The sequence below is a fragment of the Cornus florida genome, unplaced genomic scaffold, assembly GCF_030987335.1.
Source record: "Cornus florida cultivar Cherokee Brave unplaced genomic scaffold, ASM3098733v1 CherokeeBrave_3.0.0_Hap2_Chr03, whole genome shotgun sequence".
NCBI classification, from domain to species: domain Eukaryota; kingdom Viridiplantae; phylum Streptophyta; class Magnoliopsida; order Cornales; family Cornaceae; genus Cornus; species Cornus florida.
The window spans coordinates 15,551,581-15,571,090 of record NW_026775573.1 but is presented as its reverse complement, the minus strand read 5'-3'; the positions used below and the strand labels follow the sequence as shown (position 1 = coordinate 15,571,090).

The window sequence follows — 19,510 nt, the reverse complement described above, 5'->3', positions numbered from 1 at the left end:
CAGGTGCAACTCTTATTTCCAAGATAAACTTCCTCACTGATACCAAAACACTCAACCTCAAACTTGTTCTCACCAACATAGTGCACCTTGCACATCCTTACTGCCTTCTTCACTTTGTTCAATTTGTTTTGAATATCTGGACACAATAAGCCATCTTTTAATTCCATCCACTCCCTCTTCTATTGAAATCTCAGCATGAGATGCCTCCTGATCCACTCTAACATATAAATTAGTGGTTTATCTCCGGCTTTAAGAATCACAGCATTCCAGCTTTCACACCTATTATTGATCACCATATCACTTTTTGATTGGTCTGTGAAACTTGACTTTGACCACATTTGAGATGGCACATTCTGAAGCCAACCATAAGCTTCAACATTCAACTCCTTTATCTTCCTAATATGTGCATCAAAATCAGGTTGTGTATATGACCTTGCAGCTTCCCACAACTCAATTTTCAACTGCTGTCCTTTAAATCTGAGTTTGAAGTTCTCATACAAATGCCTCACACAATATCTATAGATTGAACCCTCCATGATATGCTCAAAAGTTTCAACCAATCCCTGCATTAATAACAAATTGCACTAAAATAATAGATTTTAAAATAATAAATTGTAGTAAAATAACATATTTTAAAATAATAAATTTTAAATTAACACACTGTAGTAAAATACTGACCTTTTGTCTATCGGATATGAATGTGATGTCAGTATAAGGCCCCACAGCCTCCATCAGTTCTGTCAAAAACCAACTCCAAGAATCCCTTGTCTCAGCCTCAACTACTGCAATTGCAACTGGGAACATTTGTTCATTCCCATCAATAGATATTGCACTCAAAAGGTGGCCACCATATGAACCCATCAAAAAGCAACCATCAACACTAATAAGTTGCCTATAACCTTCTTTAAAACCCTTCCTTATTGCAGCATAATAGATGAAAACCCTTTGAAATCTCCTTACATTCTCTTCACACTTGGGCTCAGTTTGAATTTTAACAACACTTCCAGGGTTGGATGTATATATTAAATGATAGTATTCCCTCATCTTTTGATATTATTCTGTTTTATTTCCTTGAATGACTTCAATAGCTTTTCTCTTTGCCCTTCTTACTTTGTGTTTGGACACATCAATGTGCATATTAAAAGCAATAGTGGTCCTTAGTGTATCACAAGTTATGGTTGGGTTCATTCTCACTTGCTTTAAGTACTTAGTGGCTTAATAAGAAGAGGATGATTGTCCATTAGTTTGAAACCAAAAGCAGTTGGTATGTTCTGACTGATATGTCTTTACTATCAAGCAATTATGACTTTCTGGTTTGCTTGCAAATACTTTCCACCCACATTCAGCCTTACATACTACAGAGATCCTATCACCATCATTTCTTTTGAACTTTATATCAAACATGCCCCTCAATGTTGTTTCTCTAAGTGCCGATCTAAAGTGTTCTGCTGTCCTAAATTTCATTCCTAATTCTAGTTCTTTTACATCTAAATCCCCTGAAGGATTATATTCTGGGTACTTAGGACCACTAACCTCCTCATCTGATCTACATAAACTGATTAACTCATCACTAGGAGTATAATCTGAAATATGTTTAAAAGTATCATCACTTGACCTATTTGAGTCTGAGCTAGCTGTTGGAAGCTGAATCTCTTCCCCTTGCACATTCAACAGAGGTGCAACAATGTATAACTTGATGATGGTTGTTGCCCTCTCAGCTTCATAGTCATAAAACATCCTAAGTACATCTAAGTCACACCTAACCTCTCTGAAGCTTTGACTACCCTTTAAAAATGGTACTTTGTAAAACACTTCAACCAACTCCCCATATCCCATGTTATCTTCCATCTCTTGAATATCATCATATGACATGATGTCTGGGTCAACTGTTGGAATCATAGTGAAATATTCTCCTTATGTATGACATAGGGGGTGTTTTAAAGAACACACCCCCATGATGGAGTTCAATGCTGTAAAAGTGCATCTACATAACATAAACCCACATACTTTAATCACACTTGACCTGACAGTAAACAAATAAAAAAGTTAACCAAATACTTTAATCACACACACATTAAACTAAACAACTAAAAAAGTTGTTGACATTTCAAAAATGTCAAAAAATCGTACCCAACAACACTATAATAGTTGAGATTAGTAAATCGCAACTACTTTTCGTGGATTAACACAATATTTAGCAATTAATAATCATATATTTACCAATTCAAGAACAAAAATCAAGTACGTTTACGGTTTTTGGCTTCTTCTCAGTCGCGATCTTTAGCTTCAGAAACTTGGTAGTCTCCAAAAGCCAAAGTAGTTGTAGTCGGCGCAAAGGGAGAATGAGATATAGCTGAGGTGGTTCAAATCCTAAACCTAGGGCTGTTGATAAAGTGCTTGCTGAGGTGTCAAGTTGTTATTAGCTCTCCAGATTACAATCTGCCATGTCATTGGGTTCAATTTAGGCCTAATAAAGTTTAATAAAACTATGTCGTTTTGTATAAGGGTATTAAAGTCATTTAACATTTCCGGTGAGGGAGTTTGCTCGAAAAAGTTACTATTGTCCTTAATTGCAACAATTTGATAGTTCAATAGGGTTTTTTGTAGTTCAGGGAGGTTATTTGCAAATGGCCCATACTTCAGGGGGGTTTTTTGCACTTTACCCAAAACTTTATATCCCTACATCATTGAAAATCTAGTGCGAGATTGAAATCATTCTAAACACGTGCACACAAACACCAAAGAAAAAAAAAAAAAAAAATCATGTCATGGTGTGTGTGTATGTGTGTGTGTGTCCTCAACACAGCTTATGGTCCAAAACTGTAAGAGATGGCAAAAGCAAAAATATATCCTTGCATCATTAAAAATCTAGTCTGATATTGAACTTTGAGTGAGGGCATTACTTTTCCTTTCAGGACAAGAGGAGGGGTGGATCTAATACTCTTTTTTCTTGGAATTATGAAATCTAACGCTATGATTGGTTGGAAGGAAGGATTGGAGATATATGAGAGAATGGATAGATGATACTTCTCATATTTGGTTAGAAGGAAGGGAGGAAATGAATGAAGCATCCTTGCATGTTTTTTTATATGTCCAAAATTAAGCCGAAGAAAGGAGCAAAAGAAAGAATAATAAATAACTAAAAAAATGTAATGCCATTTTTAACCTGTTAAGTTATTTACCAAATTAACTTATTAAAAATTCTGTGAAATTCTCTTACACATAATGAGGGGTACATTGGTAACAAAAAATTTTAAAAAATGCACTAAGGCATGTGGCGTAGTGGTGTCTCCACTTCTTTCAAAGTACAAGGTGGAGTATTTAGATCTCCTCAAGAACATTTAAGTAGTTATTTGCTAGGAAAAAATATAAAATTTATAAAATTCAAAGAATCAAAGGCCTTGCCAATTTTGACAGAAAATAGCACCAGGAAAGAGATTGCAGTGATGCCTTTCGAAAAAGGATCAAAAGGATTATGTAACTATGATGATGCATGTAGTAGTATATATTATAGATGATGTAAAGCATACTTTAAGATGATAGAGTATGTGCTAGGCTTGGCAGCTTAATAAACATAACTATAACCAATCAAATCAATTGAGGATGCCCTGTGTGACCATGCCAAAAAAAAACTATATAATTCACTACCAATTACATGAATTTGGCTTTTATCAAAGCAAATACAAGTTTATACGGCAAAATAATAAATGTCAATCAAAAAGTAAAATATATTTGTAATCTAAAAACAAACCAGCTATTATCCTATTTGTGTAATGCAAATGTGAAATGTAGAAATAAAAAATCATTTCAAAGTAGTCTTATCTTTGTGTATAGTCTAAAAATCATATTGTTGTGTAGTTTTATCATTGTTGCATATGTTATATTATTGTTTATTAATATATATATATATATATATATATATAGTTTACAATTTGGTTCCAATGGACTTGGAATCGGGACTGGAACCATAACAGGAATGGTTGTGCAGTTCAGTTCGATCTCACCGTTCCTTCCCATTTGCCCTATGCTTAATATTTAGGAAAAATTACAATGACACCTCTTGAGGTTAGGTTAAATATCACACACGGAGACTTTTTGGTTTCAACTTTCACTCAAACCCATGTCAATTTTAAAGTTAAAAAATGTGTGAAATGTCATACATGCCTCCACTTTTTTAATTCAATTTAATAAAAAATAGAGTTAATTTCACTGACACTGTTTGGCCAAATATTACCTTGAAACATCTTCCGAAAAATACTATCATTCACACCGCAAATCACTTTTCCATCACTAACACCGTTAAAATGGGTGTGGAATGTACCAAAAGAAATATCTTCACTAGATAATGGTTCAAGTCCAAAAGACACCTTTACTGATGCACACGACTGTACCAATCGTTCAAAACAAGTGGGGGATTGTTGGAACTTGTTTTAAAATATATAATTATTTTTAAAAGGTTATCAAAGTATCCTTTAAATATATTTACTTTATATTTTATAAAACAACCAACAAGTTGCCTAGTTGGTAGATGGAGATTAGCAGTTTCCATTGTGCACGCACTTAATTATGATTAATCATCCCCCTTGATAAGTTACGTAATCAAGCGATCGTAGCCGTCGGATCTCTCGAGACTCTTGGATCTCTAAAGAGGTTACAAGATCAAATGATTTGGACCATCGAACATGGATTAGTGGTTAATGGGCTGGTGAACTTTGAGCTTCTGGATTAATGACCATCATTTAACCCACCATAAATTAGATCATTATAAAAGGGCTAGTGGAAAACCCATTCTAATATGCCATACTTGAGAACAAGTCCAAGTCTTAAAGGGAATTTCGATGAGAGGGTGAGAAATCCGGTGAAATACCGATGAGGATTCCGACAACAAGCCCGGATTTCGACGAAGGTCTGATGAAGTTTCCGGCCAACAAACCCAGGATTTCGGCAATAAGACCGGATTTCGACGAAGGTCCGATGAAGTTTCCGGCTGACGAACCCAAGTGCAAGCGAGTTTCTGGCGTATTCCGATAAGGTTCCGATGAAGTTTCCAGCTAGACTCCGGCGAAGGCTCTAACATTTCAGTTCGGATTCTGATGGCTATTTCGGCACTCAGAATTGAAATTCTGACCAACTTTTGGGTAATAAATAATGGAATTTTGAACATTCAATGGTACATTTAATATCTATATATATATATATATTGATATATGTGTTTAAATATAATTTATTAAATTATATGTTAGTTTGGACGAATAATTGGATGGAGATGGATACATAGGTTCATAGAGGGTGCCACTCTATGGACATACAGATTGATGAATCTGGCTTTGTATCCTAGAGATAGTGCTGCCATTTGATATTTCGATCTCACCTAGGAGAGACTACAACTATCTTCAAAAAGCGATTTCGCCTGTTTAAGCTTTGATTTGAAATTATATTTAATTTATTTATTAATATTTTTAGAATATTATTATTTATCACACATATATATTTATGTAATTATCTCCTCTTACAATTGGAAATATTGTCACAGTTGCGATCCGGTTTCATCAGATATGAGGGTGGAGAACGTGGTGGTAGTGCCACCGTTAGTTGTTGGGTGTGATGGTGGTGACAGTTACTGCAGGTGATTTTGGGGTGAGGTGGTGGTGGTTATGGGATGGGGATGATATTGCCGTTACCGTGGTAGTGCTGCCACGGCTGGTGGTGTAAAAGGTGGTCGCCGGGGCATTAACTATATATACATATATAATTATAAATTTGCAAAACATTTAGGACAGTTTAGTCTTTTAGTATAATTTGTAAGTTTTTTTTTTTTTTTTTTTTTGACAAAATTAAAGGACATTTAAACCATTTTATATGGGTAGAGTACAACAATTACTTTATTTTGGGACAATGACACCCTGGTGAGATTTGCAAGGCAAAGAGAGCCTTAAAACAGGTGAAAAGCCAACATTACCCTTCCCTATTTTATTAATTTTAATTATAAAATATCAAAATAATCACCCAGTCAATCCTACAACCAGATTTTGCCGTCGCAGCCGCACCAATCTCCACAACCACCAAAACATACAAGCCCCCAAAACCACCTCCATCTCCACTGCTCGCACCATTTTACTCTCTCTCTCCCTAAACCCGTTACTTTCTCTCTTCAAAAGCTTTCTAACATCACAATTTCATCACCAACAGAGCCTCTCTCCCTAAGCTTTCTCTGTGTGCGAAATGTCAAAGTCGAATAAACAATGTTACGTTTCAGTTCCCTCTCAGATAATCAACTTTCTCTCCTCATCTTCGCTTCAATCTCTCCTTCTCTCTCCTAAAAAATCTTCAAAGAGCTCAAAGGCGAAGCTTTTGAAGAACCCAAGATTCTGGTTCTTCTTTCTCTTTCTTTTTGGTTTTCTCAGAATGTTCTTCAAGATGGGTCTCAATCTAGATCCCCTGATTCCATTCTCGCAAAACCCATGTTCGATTCCTCAACAAGGGGCCTCAATCTCAAATGGGTATTTGGATTCGCAGCTTAATACTGTGTCTTTTAGCGAGAAAAATGGTGGGGATGTGGAGAGAGACGAAGAACATAGTGGGTTTTGGAAACAACCTGATGGGTCGACGGAATCGAAGGCGGGACGCGGATCTACCGGCGCCGCCACCACATCAAAATCCACAACCACCAATCTAGCAGCAAAGGCCGCCGTGAAAGCAATATGACGACCGGCATAAGATCGCAGCACTGGGAACGGTCTGCCGTGGTGGCGGCGATTATGGTGGTCGGCAATATGCAACGACGACGGCGATGGAATCGAAGGCGGGCCGCGGATCTATATACATATATGTGTGTATGTATCTGTATATATATATATATATATGTGTATCTGTGTGACAGACTTCGTATGTGTTGGTGTTTTGGGGGCGGAGGAAGAGAGAACAGAGAACAGAGGAGAGAAGGAAAGAAATGATTACGTGTATGAGGTTGAAAACGTCATTTTAATATTTAAATTGATTAATATAGAAGTCAAATATAAAATTCTCATTTCATCACTATTGGAATGTCTTTAATAACTATATTAAACTTGAGGGGTGTTTTGTTTCAAAATAGGTTAAATTTTATCTGTATTTTTTTTTTGACAAAGCTCATATGATATTCCTGTAGTTTACCCCATTTTATATAGTGACAGATGCAGTCACTATTGGGAGTCCGATTGAAAACCGAATAAATTTTTTTTAGATTTTCAATGGTTGTTTTAAGGGAACCGTAAAAACTATATATATATATATATATCAGATGTCAAATTACAATTTTGCAGTGCATAAGTTATTGACAAATAGCAAAGTCTTTCTGACCTAACTGGTAAAATGTCCTTCCGTTGATTCTTGGAGTGCATGCGTTCAAGTTTTGGTACCAACTAACCCCTACACTTGCACTTCAAAAAAATATATATATATTGACAAATAATCACTCTCTTTCCAATGAGTCTGTTCTTCTCTCGCAGTCAACCAAATCACCAAAAAGATACGGACTACTTATGTTACCTTTTGCGCACTAGAATTGGGTGAATAATCTGCGGCGGAGGAAGTGGGTGGTGGAGCGTCACCAAGCGTCGCCTCCATATGATCGGACTAAGAAGCGAGCGTCGGCTAGACAGTGAGGAAGGCGATGTGAGAGAAGAAAGAGAAGGATTGGAAGATCGGTAACGTGGGGAATGCCGGCAAGATGATGAGGAAGGCGATGTGGGCGAAAAAAGAGAAGGATCAAAAGATAGGCAGCATGGGGATCGTCAGCGCAGATTTGAATGAAATGGTCAACGAAGATCAAACCATACAGAGGTTAGCATTTTGTCTTCGATTTGGGTGTATTAGAAAAAGGAAAATTAGTGTATTCTTTCATGTATCTTCAGTCTTCCCCTTCTTGAAGGGTAAGTGCTTTTTCTGTTAAACATCACAAAGACGCAAATACACAAACCCATCAAATACAATTTTGAATGAGTAATTCCTTGTTTTACTGTAGGCAAGAAATTTTAGTGCACATAGGTTTCATTCATTAGTTATCTTGTATATATAAACTTGATGAATAACTAAATTATTTTGTATTGGGTATATTTTTTTTCCCCTTGTGGATGTGATTTGTAATAAAATATTATCATCAACAGCTAAGAAATGAGGAACTAGGTGTTGTGAGGTTGAAGATAGAGATGATAATGACAAAGAAGATAGCTAAAATATTCTATTGAACTAAAATTTTTGTTCCATGATATTTGGTTGGATGATTTTTAACATTGAAACAAATTACAATTTTATGGTTTTTTCATCAACTTCTGATCATTTGGGTGCAACCCAGTTCCTCACCCAAGCACATTTTCTTCATTTACCCTGCCTCTCATTTCAAGTTTTCTTTAATAAAAATGACAGACACGTAAACACACAAAATTGGAATTACCAAAGCTTGCTTGGTGACTAATGCCGACTTCATCTAATTTCCCAATCTGCCACCTCCGAACCACCACCAGCGGCGGCGCTTGCTTTCTCAGATGACAATTCCCGGTGGCCTTTGGCTCCATAGTACACAAGGTATCTCTGTTCTGGTGGAGGTGTTAGAAATCTGGTGGAGGTTTTGGCCGGCGTAGCAGTCGAGGAGGATGTGGAGGGCGAGGGATTTCTTGATGACGCAGACGGGGTGGTTTTGTTGCGAGTGCAGACATGGCTGTGTTATTTAAGGCGAATATAGTGATGGTCTGCCTGCATCGATGCCATCGGTGAGCTTTGTTTGGGTGAGGTAGCTGCTGAAGAGATTATGGCTACATTGGTCACTTAAAAATGGGTCTTGGTGTAGTTAAGTCATTTTATCCGTAAGTCATTTTATACGTGAAAGAAGGGTAGAAATATCATTTTACACGTAAAAAGTCCTCTCACACACTACTAAAAAGTGACATTTGGGATGTGAATGAAATACGAAACAAATCTTCACAATGCGAGTGAAAGTTAAAACTAAAATGTCTCTCCATGTAAGATTTGACCTAACCTCAGGGGATGTCAGTGTAATTTACCCTAATATTTAATATTAAATACTAAGGTTAAATTTGACATTTTACAACTCATCTGACGGGTCGGTAAATCAAGTTTTGGGTTAACTTTATAAATTTTGTTAGTTCATGGTTTTTTTTTTCAATTCTAGTAGGGGTTTTATGCAAGATTTTGAAAGTAGATGGAGGGTTTTGTGATTTTAACCCTATTGTTTATTAATATTATAGTATATCTTTATATAGTTTACGGTTTGGCTTGGAATCCAAATTAGAACTGAAAACTAAGGGCTAGTTTGGCGTGATTGAATGAAATAAAGTGGGAATGGAATGAATTAGAGAATTGAATAGGAATGGAATGACCATTCTTATTCCCATGTTTGGTTATACAGAAAAATATTGTATTTTTGTAAAATATATATTATTAATATATATATATATATATATGTATATATATATATGTGTGTAGTCGACGTTTTATTAAATGCATTTTTTATTCATTTATTTATTATTATTTTTTTAAAGTGGGAATTGAATGGTCATTCCTTTAGTTAGAAAGTGGAATGAATTAGTGGGAATCACCATTCTAGGAAAATGGGTACGAATCATCATTCCCTAAAAATAGTTACAGAGACCTTGATTTGGCACCAAATTTCAATCCAGGGCAACTATTATGATTTATGTATGAGATTGAGGTGGAGAAAGATAGGAGTGGATTTTTAAAATTAGTTCCATTCCCACTTCATTTATTTCCATTCACTCACACCAAACATGGCCTAACAATTCTTTATTTTGGAATTGGAACCGAGAATGAACCGTATAAGAACCGAACTGAAAAGTTTGGAAGAATATGCCCAAAACATATATATATATATATAATGGTTAAAATGATAAAAACCCTTTTTACTTTCAAAATCGTGCATAAAACCCCCTATAGAATTAAAAAAACCTAAACTAATCAAGTAACCCCCAAAATCGTGACTTACCTGTTAAATAGGTTGTGAAATGTCAAATTTGACCTTACTATTTAATATTGAATTAAAAATTATAATTATTATTTAAAAATTACAAAAATAATATTGGGGGCGAGAAATGGGTAATCAATTAGTAGTAAGATAACAACCCAACTAACATTAAATAAGATTATTATAAATGTGCACTTTAAAAATTTTAAAATAATAATTATAGCTTTTAATTGAATATTAAATAGCAAAGTCAAATTTGACATTTCACAATCCATTTAGTGAGTCGGTTGGGGGGTAATTTGATATGTTTTTTTTTTTAAAATTCTACTGGGGTCTTATAACTTTTATGCATGATTTTGAAAGTAGAGGGTTTTTATTTTTTATTTTTTATTTTTTATGATTTTAACCTAAAAAAAAAAAAAATGAGGCATTGTAGCAAATTCACAATTTTATCGAACCCAAAGAACTTCCATCTTCAAAGTTGTTCTCAACAATCAGCAACTTGGGAGACAGAGATCTCTCTCGATCTCTTCACACACAGAGCGATATAAGGTTCTCTCTAGTCATCTCTTTTTAATATGTTTGGTTTCTCTAATTCTAGGTTTAATAGAACTTCAGGAATAATCTCTCAAAGCTGAGGAAAATAAAAGAAAGTCTTATACTTTGCTTGTTTTGGTTTCGGAAACTCAACCCTAACAAGCCTACGTAGTTGTATTAGGAATAAATTACACTGACACTCTTGTAGTTAGGGCTAGGTCATATTTCAGATAAAGATTTTGATTTTTAACTTTTTATTTTTACTCGCACCCTAATTTATTTTTTAGCTTCTAATATATGCGAATTAATAAAATATGTATAATTTTACTCTTAATTTTTTAATACAAAATATGTATAATTTTATAAGAAAAAAATGTCCTGTGTACACACTGTTTGTACATGCGCCGACACCATCCTTAACCCCACCACCCACAACTTCCTGTGTCTGTATATAAAAAAATCCCCGGCGGCAACCCTACCTCCACGTTGCCGCCGCATCATCACAGCTCCACCACCCACAGCCACATCCATCATCACTCCCACAACCACCACAAAATTGACAATACCCACAACCACCATCAAGCCTTCACCTTTGTCCTTGTCACAACATAGCACCGAAATCAACAATAGAACGCGCACCGAAATCAACAACAGAACGCTGAGGACGGTCCTCCACCACACACGTATCAGATCTCGGCCCAGAGGAGTCCGACGATTCCATTCACCGGAATCACTCTGTGTCGTCGGATGGCATGAAAGATGCAGAGTGTAGAGAGAGGGGGCTAAGAATCTGAGGAGAGAGTGTTGAAGTGTGGTCGCCGCCATTACTGCAGATCGAGGTGGTTCAAGACGCGCCGCGTGGGTTCAAGACGCGCCGCGTGGGTTGAACGCGCTGTAACGTCGGCTATGGCGGCAATTCATTCTTGGCCGTCTGGTTGTCTTCAACACTGATGAGGACATCGGCGCCAGCGTGGTGAGGGGAGGCGAGGATTTGGAACCAAGAGAAGGGTTACCTACCGAGAATATTTATCATTGATATCTACCATCTAAAAATAAGCCCTGCTTTTGAAGCATGACATCCAAAGTGCTTGAGCAGCTCTGTTTTAGGGGACACGGGAAACAATTCCTCAAACATGTCAGCACATTTATCATTGATATCTACCATCTCAAAAAAAAAAAAAAAAACAGAGAAGCAAACGCCGAAGAAGAAGACCATGACTGGGTCAACGAGTTTCTTGGAGCACTAGATTGTTCCAGTATAGAAAAGGCAAATTTCTTCGATTGCGCACTGGTAGTTCTAGTCTCTGGTTCCAAATCCAGGTTTGATCTTCAAATCAAAATTTTGGAATCCGTGTTGTGTTTGAGCAAGAAGATAAAGGTACCCCATACAACATTTATGCTTGTAACCGTGTGAGGGGATGAGAGAGAAAGGGGAAAAAGAAAGGTAGAGAGAGAAAGAGGAATCGGAGTGCATGAGGGCTTGAAAGAGAGAATGGGGTTCGAAGAGGAGAGAGGATATGCGTGGGGAGGAGAGAGAAACAGAAGGGGGGAGATTTGGGGCTAGAGAGAGAGAGAGTGGGGTTCATTTTTTACGATGAATAAGAGAGAGAGAGATGCAAAGGTTGGTGATGGTGTTGCGGAACACAGAGACGGGCGGTGGTGATTGTGATGACTAGTTTGGTCACAAAAATAGTCAATAGGATGTCAAAGGATGGTATAGTTGTTTAATATCTCATTATTTAATATCTCAAAAGCCCTGTAACTCTATAAAAAATTAATATTTGAAGTATAAGTGAATGTTAAATCACTAATTCAACCATAAGTGAAATGTAAACCCAAATGTAATTTAGCCTTATATTAGTCCTGTGAATGTGTTGTTTTAAGCTTTAAAAGTCAAGTTTGTTTGTTTGCTTGTTTTTTTTTTTTTTAATACATTTTTTCAGCAACTAAACGAGCTTCTGTTAAATATTACCTCTCTTCTGACCACATTTTGTCTAAAGGTTGATTGACATCGGTAGATTGTGCTGTGTGTATAGCAAGATGGTATGCTAATCACTGCACTGATTTGATACTTCCGTTAGGGTTTGGTTTGGTTTTGTTTGGTGTTCTTTGAAGCTCTGATATTTGCATGTGCCTATTGAACAGATTCAATTGTTTCTGTTTCAGCTTCTACTTTCTCTACTCAAGATTGCACAGGGGCATCCAATGGTGACACTCTTCCCTCCTTTTGAGATGAATTTTTTAATTTAGTCTTTGTTTTGTTACCGAAATTATGCTGAAAACAAATGAAGTTACATACATAGTTCAAATTTATGCTCTGTATGATTGCCAAGAATTTTGAGAAAGAAAAGAAACTCAAACATTTAACAGCAATTACTTGTATACAATCTTAAGCCCAAAATAACAACCAGTGAGTAAATTTACAATTTATTCAAACCATAATAGGCAAAATCTGGGGATTCGAAGTTTTAGTTTCTGTTTTTTTTTTTTTTATTATTATTTTTATTTTATTTTGTCTCTGCTTTCTCAGTGGCTAAAGGGTGAGACTATTGAGAGTTTTAAAAATCATTTGCTTTTATATAAGAAGAATTCTCTCTGTGTCTCTCTAAAGATTTATTGTTGTTGTGGCCGTTGGTGGAACTAAAAAATGGGGAGACTTATAACTGGCATTTGGTGAATTGCGACACCTGGATGAATATCCATCTTCGTGAAGTCATCTGCACCTCAGAAGTATTTGAATATTTTGATCAGCTTTTAAAAATTTTCTTTCTTTCTTTTTTCATGAATCATGATTGCACCTAAAACTGATAATTAATTGTAGGATGGAGAATTGGAGATAGGTTTTGGAGAATGCCTGAATGCTACATTCGTGGGGATACAAGTAAGTATTTTCGTGTTCCAGATGACGTTTGTTTAACTTTTGATGTTTTATGAATATAGTTATTTGAAGACATTCCTGTTATATATCCTACTTTAGATTCTGCTGCTGATGCTGCATATTTATCTTTGTACATTTTTTTGTGTATCAATGGACTTGCTCCAATCAACTAAATATAACTTTGATCCCAACTACTTGATAGTGGTTCATCATCAATGGTTTTTAATTCATTGGACATCAGTTCTTGGTTGTTAGTGTAAAGCATGAGTTTATTCTTTTAATGGCTTGTCGAAAAGGCTGAAATTTCCTTTATTGAGAATTGAAGGAGTTGTGATTCTGTACTGTTGGGAAGTTTATTGGTCTAGGCATGCTTACAGAATTACTACTCTTTGTTTTTTAGGTGTCTTACTGTCTTATTCTTTAGACCATGTACTCTTGTTAAAAAATTTACGAGTGACACAAAATTCTGTAATAATACTTAAATTGATTATGGAGGGAAATTGATGTTCTTTGTGGATACATCTTATTAGCTATCCCTTGTAGTGTATCCTACACAATTTATATTTTAATTTTTGTCAAAGTGGAGGATCTCGGTAAGCCATCGTTACAAATACATGTCCATTTATTTATTATTATTATTATTTGGTTGGGTTGAGGTGGGATATGTCTGGTACAATCTAAAAATATGGTTGAGATAGAAGTTAGAATATCCAAGAATGTCAAATGTTGTTGGGAGGGTGGACTCAAAACATACATAACCTTAGTGTACCGGGTGTGGGGTTAATAATAGATTCGGGAACTGCACAAGTGACTAGTTGTTACAAGGGGAGTCTTGGCCCACATCGGACCCGGATGGGAAGTGAAATGGGTATAAATGGGTTGGGTGTTAGCACCACCTAATGGCTTAAGCTTTTGGGTTTGATTGTGAAACACCCAACCTGTTATAGTTGGTATCAGAGGCAGACCCAATCCTTGATCCGGTGTCATGCAAAGTGCCCAGCCCGGAAATGCTCTGGTTTGCCGCCTAGGTAGGCAAGGTGGCCCGATTGCAACAAGGGAATTGCGAGTTTTTTTTCTTTTTTTTTTTTGGGGGGGGGCGGGGGGGTGGGGGTTGAGAATGTTACAAGGGGAGTGCTGTCCCACTTTGGATCTGGATGGGAAGTGAAATGTGTATAAATGGGTTGGGTGTTAGCCCCACCTAATGATTTAAGCTTTTGGGTTGGACCGTGAAGCACCTGACCCGTTACACTAGTCCTTTTGGGCATGGAACTGACCCATTATGACATTGGTATTAAAGATAACTGGGGGTACTACAATATGGGTCGGAAGAACTAATGTACAGGTCCCACCACCCCACAAGGAGCTGTGGGCAGATCTGAGTAAAATGACAAAAGCTACAAAAGCCAGGGGTTCCCCGTTCCTTTTTTTTTTTTCCCCCTAGTTGGACGGGGGTTCCTATTATTTGACAATTATTGCAATGTACAATCACCAGATCAACAAGGTCTTCAATATCTCAGGAAATATTATGTGGTTTCTAAATGGCATCAATATATTGCATCGCAACTTAAGTATAGCCACTAGACTTACCATCAGGATAAATTACAAATTTAAGTTCCTTTATGTTAACTATAATTTCCTCACATTTTAGCAGGTGTACATTTTTATCTACAGATCCTGCTTTTTAATTATGCTATTTCTTTTTGTCATTTGTTTAATGCAATAGATCTTCCCATCTAAGTTTGCGTAACTGATTGCAATATCATATTTCATGAAGTTCGGTCTATAAGCAGTTTAATGACAATGTTGTAAGCCCATCTGATTTTCTTATAATTTCTAGGGAATGGTTATCTGCTGCTATTTATTGATCTTGCCGGTGAATTGATATAGGCGAAAGTTTTGGTACCATATGTTGTGGGATGAATTCTATGCTCTTGCACAAATGTATCACTGCAGTGATTCTTTGTTGGTTTATGATGTGATTAAATACAATAGTTCACTACTTGATTCCTTCAGCAACATGTTCAGTACCTTATTATTATCATTATTATTTCCAACTGCTGTTTGGTCTCATGAAATTGGACTTCACCTATGTAGTATGTACAGATATTTCATTTCAGAAAGTTGACCAATGCCATTACTTTAAAATCTCGTTGGTCTGTTTCTCTTCATTTTCGATTTTGGTATTGCTTTATTTTATTTTTCGGAATTTCTAATGATGATTTTTGTTGCTGTTATAATGTTGGTTTTGCTTTTCCAGGTGATTGATAAAGTTCAAGAAGAAACCAAGAGCCGTGCAGGTACCGATTGATATTTCATTGTTAAACCCATTGGAATACTCTATTTATATTTATTCTACTGCTGGTGACTTTGTTCTTTTCTCAAACACTAACTGAGATAAACTGTGAACATGTTACTTCTTTAAATGAAGTAATACCTTTCTCCTTTTAGTCTTTTCTTCTCTATACACGTTGAGCGCACATGTAGGCTTTAATAATAATCCATATCACTTTTTTCCCAGTGTCAGCATGGTCATTTCTTTTAGAGTTATCATCCTTGCATGGCCAAATGAGCATACTGGTGCCAGCAGACACCTTCTGTGAATAGCACCAACAACTTTCTACCACAAGTACGTGAAAATTGTAATAAAATCTTTTTCTCAACATAATGCTTTTGACAAGTACTACAACCACTTAGGACAAACTTACCATCTGTGTAGTACTGTCGAGAACTTGTTTGTATCTTGGCTCAAAATTTTACACAGGGCATGAGTATCTACATATTTCATTTTGGGATTCTTTTCTGAAGAAATTATTTATCTTAGGAAAACAATGCAATTTGAACAGGTCTTTATTACTATCAGTGTGGCCTGCATAATTTTTGTGCTTTCTTATAAAAAATCATATAGTTTGTTTGATACTTTGCAAGTTATATGCGAATGCGATGCTGCTTTAGCAGTTCCAAGTGCTGTACCGGTTGAAGTTCCATTTTTTCTGATGTTAACAAAACCATGGAACTGTCTGGATAGAACTTATGCTGAGTCCCAAATCTTTTTGAATTTATTTTATTGTTTCTAGTTCAGAGAAACATAGCATGTGAACAAAAAGGAGGAGAAAATAAAAGATGTTTGACTACATGAAGTGGCAGGCATTTCTAGTTTTTTGGCAATCACTGAAAACTAAAATAGTTATAAAATTTCAGGACATGTTTGTGTATTTGTGCATGCATGCCATGGCAGTTTTGGTTAATTCTCTTTATCACTCATACTTGCAAATTTTGCTACTTGCTGTTTTACCTTTTCAGATAGAAAACCACCTGGGGTAGGGCGTGGAAGAGGAAGAGGTAGAGAGGATGGTCCTGGTGGGAGGCCAGCAAATGGTATTGGGCATGGCATGGATGATGGAGGTGGCAGATGCATAGGTGGAGGCCGGGGCAGGGGAGCGTCTGGTAGCAAGCCTGGTGTCAGCAGAGTTATAAATTTATACTCATTTATTCCTAGTCTAGGATACAAGCAGCAAACCTATAATTCCCATTTCTGATGATTTTCATCACAAAGACAACTGCATGATTTCCTTAAAACATATTGTCGCTGATAAACTTAAACACCATATGAAATTTTTATTCTTTAAATGAACAAATCATGTTTTATGGTGATCATAACACATGGTATCCGTGCACTATTCATGATTTTCTTAAGCATGTATTTTTTTTTCGAGTTTGTAAGAAAAGAAACCCCATGTGAAAAATCGTGTGTTTAAGGTGATCCTCACTTGAATGGTGCATATACCTATTTGTTGAGGAAAATAGCAGTTGCATTTTTGTTGCTTTCTAAGATAATAAGTGGATTGAAATTTGGTGACCGGTGGAGGTCCTGGTCGTGGCTGATACCTATTTGTGACAAAAATAGCAGTTGCATTTTTGTTGCTTTCTAAGATAATCGGTGGATTGAAATTTGGTGACCGGTGGAGGTCCTGGTCGTGGCTGATACAAGTAAAGCTGCCGAATCAAGTAAATGGAAAGAAATTTGCTGCGTTAATGGACAGTTTGTCCCTTTATTGGCGCAATAAAAGTGCAAAAATACATTGTTGGAAGAAAGATCTTCTTATCTCCTCCAATGGTTGAGGAGGAGGATGTGAAGGAAAATGATCACTTTTAAGTAACAGATACTGTCTTCCATTTCTTTTTTGTTTGTTTCTTTGTTTGCTGTAGGTGTGTGTCTCTTGCTTAGATTAAATTATAATGTGGTTGATTTTTCTTGGATAGTTGTAGAAATCCCACCCCTTATCAGTACTGTGTGATATGGTCTGTGGAATGAAAATATATATATATAAACCCTTGTTTAGTTTTAAGGGTTAGTTTTATTTGCTGTGGTAGAAAAAAAGTGTGCGCGCGCGTTTGGGGGGGGTTGGGGGTGGTGGGGTTACGGAGGTGTTTGAATATTAAAACCCTTCTTTATTTTTCTATTTGTTATAATAGAATAAAATCTGATAAGGAATTTTGGATCTCAACATCCATCACCATCAAACACAATAATAATGTTACGTAAAAGGATTTTGTATTTTAAGTAATTCAAAATCAATCAATCAAACCATATATAAATTCAAACTACACTCTTAATCATACCTACTCACAGTTTAAAAAATAAATTTAAATTAAAAAATACACAGAAGATCCTGAAGCAAAATACCCATGAATAAACATATGCCACTATTTAAGCAACGCATTGTAGTTGGGGTAAGATGTCATCAATAAGCTTTCCAGCCATGACCTTATATCCCTCTTCTGTCAAATGGACTCCATCCCAACTAACGAGTCTATTAGGTTCAGGACAAACTGGAACTTCAGGAGCTCCACACATCCTTGTTAGACTAAAATTGTAGTCACCCCCAATTCCACAGCAACCTTTTTGTAGAGTGTTGTCAAATCCTGTAGCAAAAATAAATAAATTAAGACTAATGCTACTCTATCCGATAAGTTAAACCTAAAACTTTAAGTGATAAACATGATCTCACTTGAAACATATCTAAGGATAGATAGCCCTTCTGCCATAGTTTTAGGTCTAACTCATCGGCCTAGATACCATTTTTATGAATTAAATTACAATCAATGTTCATTATCAAATTATTGTGCGCCTTTTGTTAGCGATGATCAGATGCATAGAGAGACTCACCAAGTTTAGGAGCATTATGTAAAAGCCATTGGAAGGCATTGTAGTGATCACCATATACAATGATTGCATTAGGGTATTCTTGCTTCAGATCTTCAATGGCTTTCTGCAGATGGTCATTGTGATACATCAAAACGTTGTTCAATGCTTTCAGACAATGATTTTCATCATAAGCCGTCGAGTCATTGGTTTTAAATCCTGTGAGATAAATCGGAAAGCAACCTGGAAAATTTCTGGGAACAACCACTCGAACTGCTCCATACTGAGCAAGTCTGCAAAATTCATATACCTAGAATTAGATAGAGTTAAAATAGATAGTAGCAAATAATTATATATATATATATATATATATATATAGAAAAACTTACTCTAACAGCATCCATAATGGCTTCAACAATATCAGACACCATGCTCTTGACCTCCTCCATGGATTTGCCTTGAAACGGTGCATAATTATAGTCATTCCCTCCTATCTCTCCAACCACGAAGAGAGAGTTTTTGAGCTTCTCAACACAACATGTGAAAACAAATATTAATAACAACCAAGTAAATAAAATAATTATTCGTAATTACTAGTAAATAAAAACTTAAATCTCTTAATTCCAAGTTCATGCATATATACATGATTGAATCATCAACCTCTATCGTCATAGCAGATGGAATTGAAATGTGTGAACATACAATCAAGTTGAACACTGACAGAATTGCCGGTCACCAGGGATGAAATGTTCTTGTCTGCAAGAATCTCTATTGGTAATGCTGTAGGGCCAGCAACTGCAAAGTTTGCTCCATGTTTGAAGATTGCATCAGTGTTTTTGAATGGATTAAGAACTGGAAGCCCAGCTGCCATTGCTGTGAGAATATGAAATATATTACAATTTACAAATAACTCAATAGCATGAAATTCATCAGCTACCCAAATAAATATAGATTAAAACTAAAAAATAAAAAACTT

General features: G+C 36.1%; 2 protein-coding genes across 2 annotated transcripts; one reads left to right on the top strand and one right to left on the bottom strand.

Moving 5' to 3' along the window:
- Nucleotides 1-10,882: 10,882 nt before the first annotated feature.
- LOC132299659 (probable U6 snRNA-associated Sm-like protein LSm4) lies at nucleotides 10,883-17,563 on the top strand. The gene is made up of 6 exons (XM_059796412.1): nucleotides 10,883-11,833; nucleotides 12,680-12,721; nucleotides 13,169-13,243; nucleotides 13,335-13,394; nucleotides 15,649-15,688; nucleotides 16,692-17,563. Exons 2-6 carry the CDS (start codon nucleotides 12,719-12,721, stop codon nucleotides 16,925-16,927), a joined length of 414 nt encoding a protein of 137 aa, XP_059652395.1. The 5' UTR covers nucleotides 10,883-11,833; nucleotides 12,680-12,718; the 3' UTR covers nucleotides 16,928-17,563.
- A 440-nt stretch (nucleotides 17,564-18,003) lies between these two features.
- LOC132298668 (GDSL esterase/lipase At5g03980-like) lies at nucleotides 18,004-19,405 on the bottom strand. Its single transcript, XM_059795059.1, has 4 exons — nucleotides 19,195-19,405; nucleotides 18,924-19,072; nucleotides 18,559-18,844; nucleotides 18,004-18,314 (listed from the first exon to the last, which is right to left on the bottom strand). The coding sequence occupies exons 1-4, from the start codon at nucleotides 19,403-19,405 to the stop codon at nucleotides 18,100-18,102; spliced, it is 861 nt and encodes a 286-aa protein (XP_059651042.1). The 3' UTR covers nucleotides 18,004-18,099.
- Nucleotides 19,406-19,510: the final 105 nt, after the last annotated feature.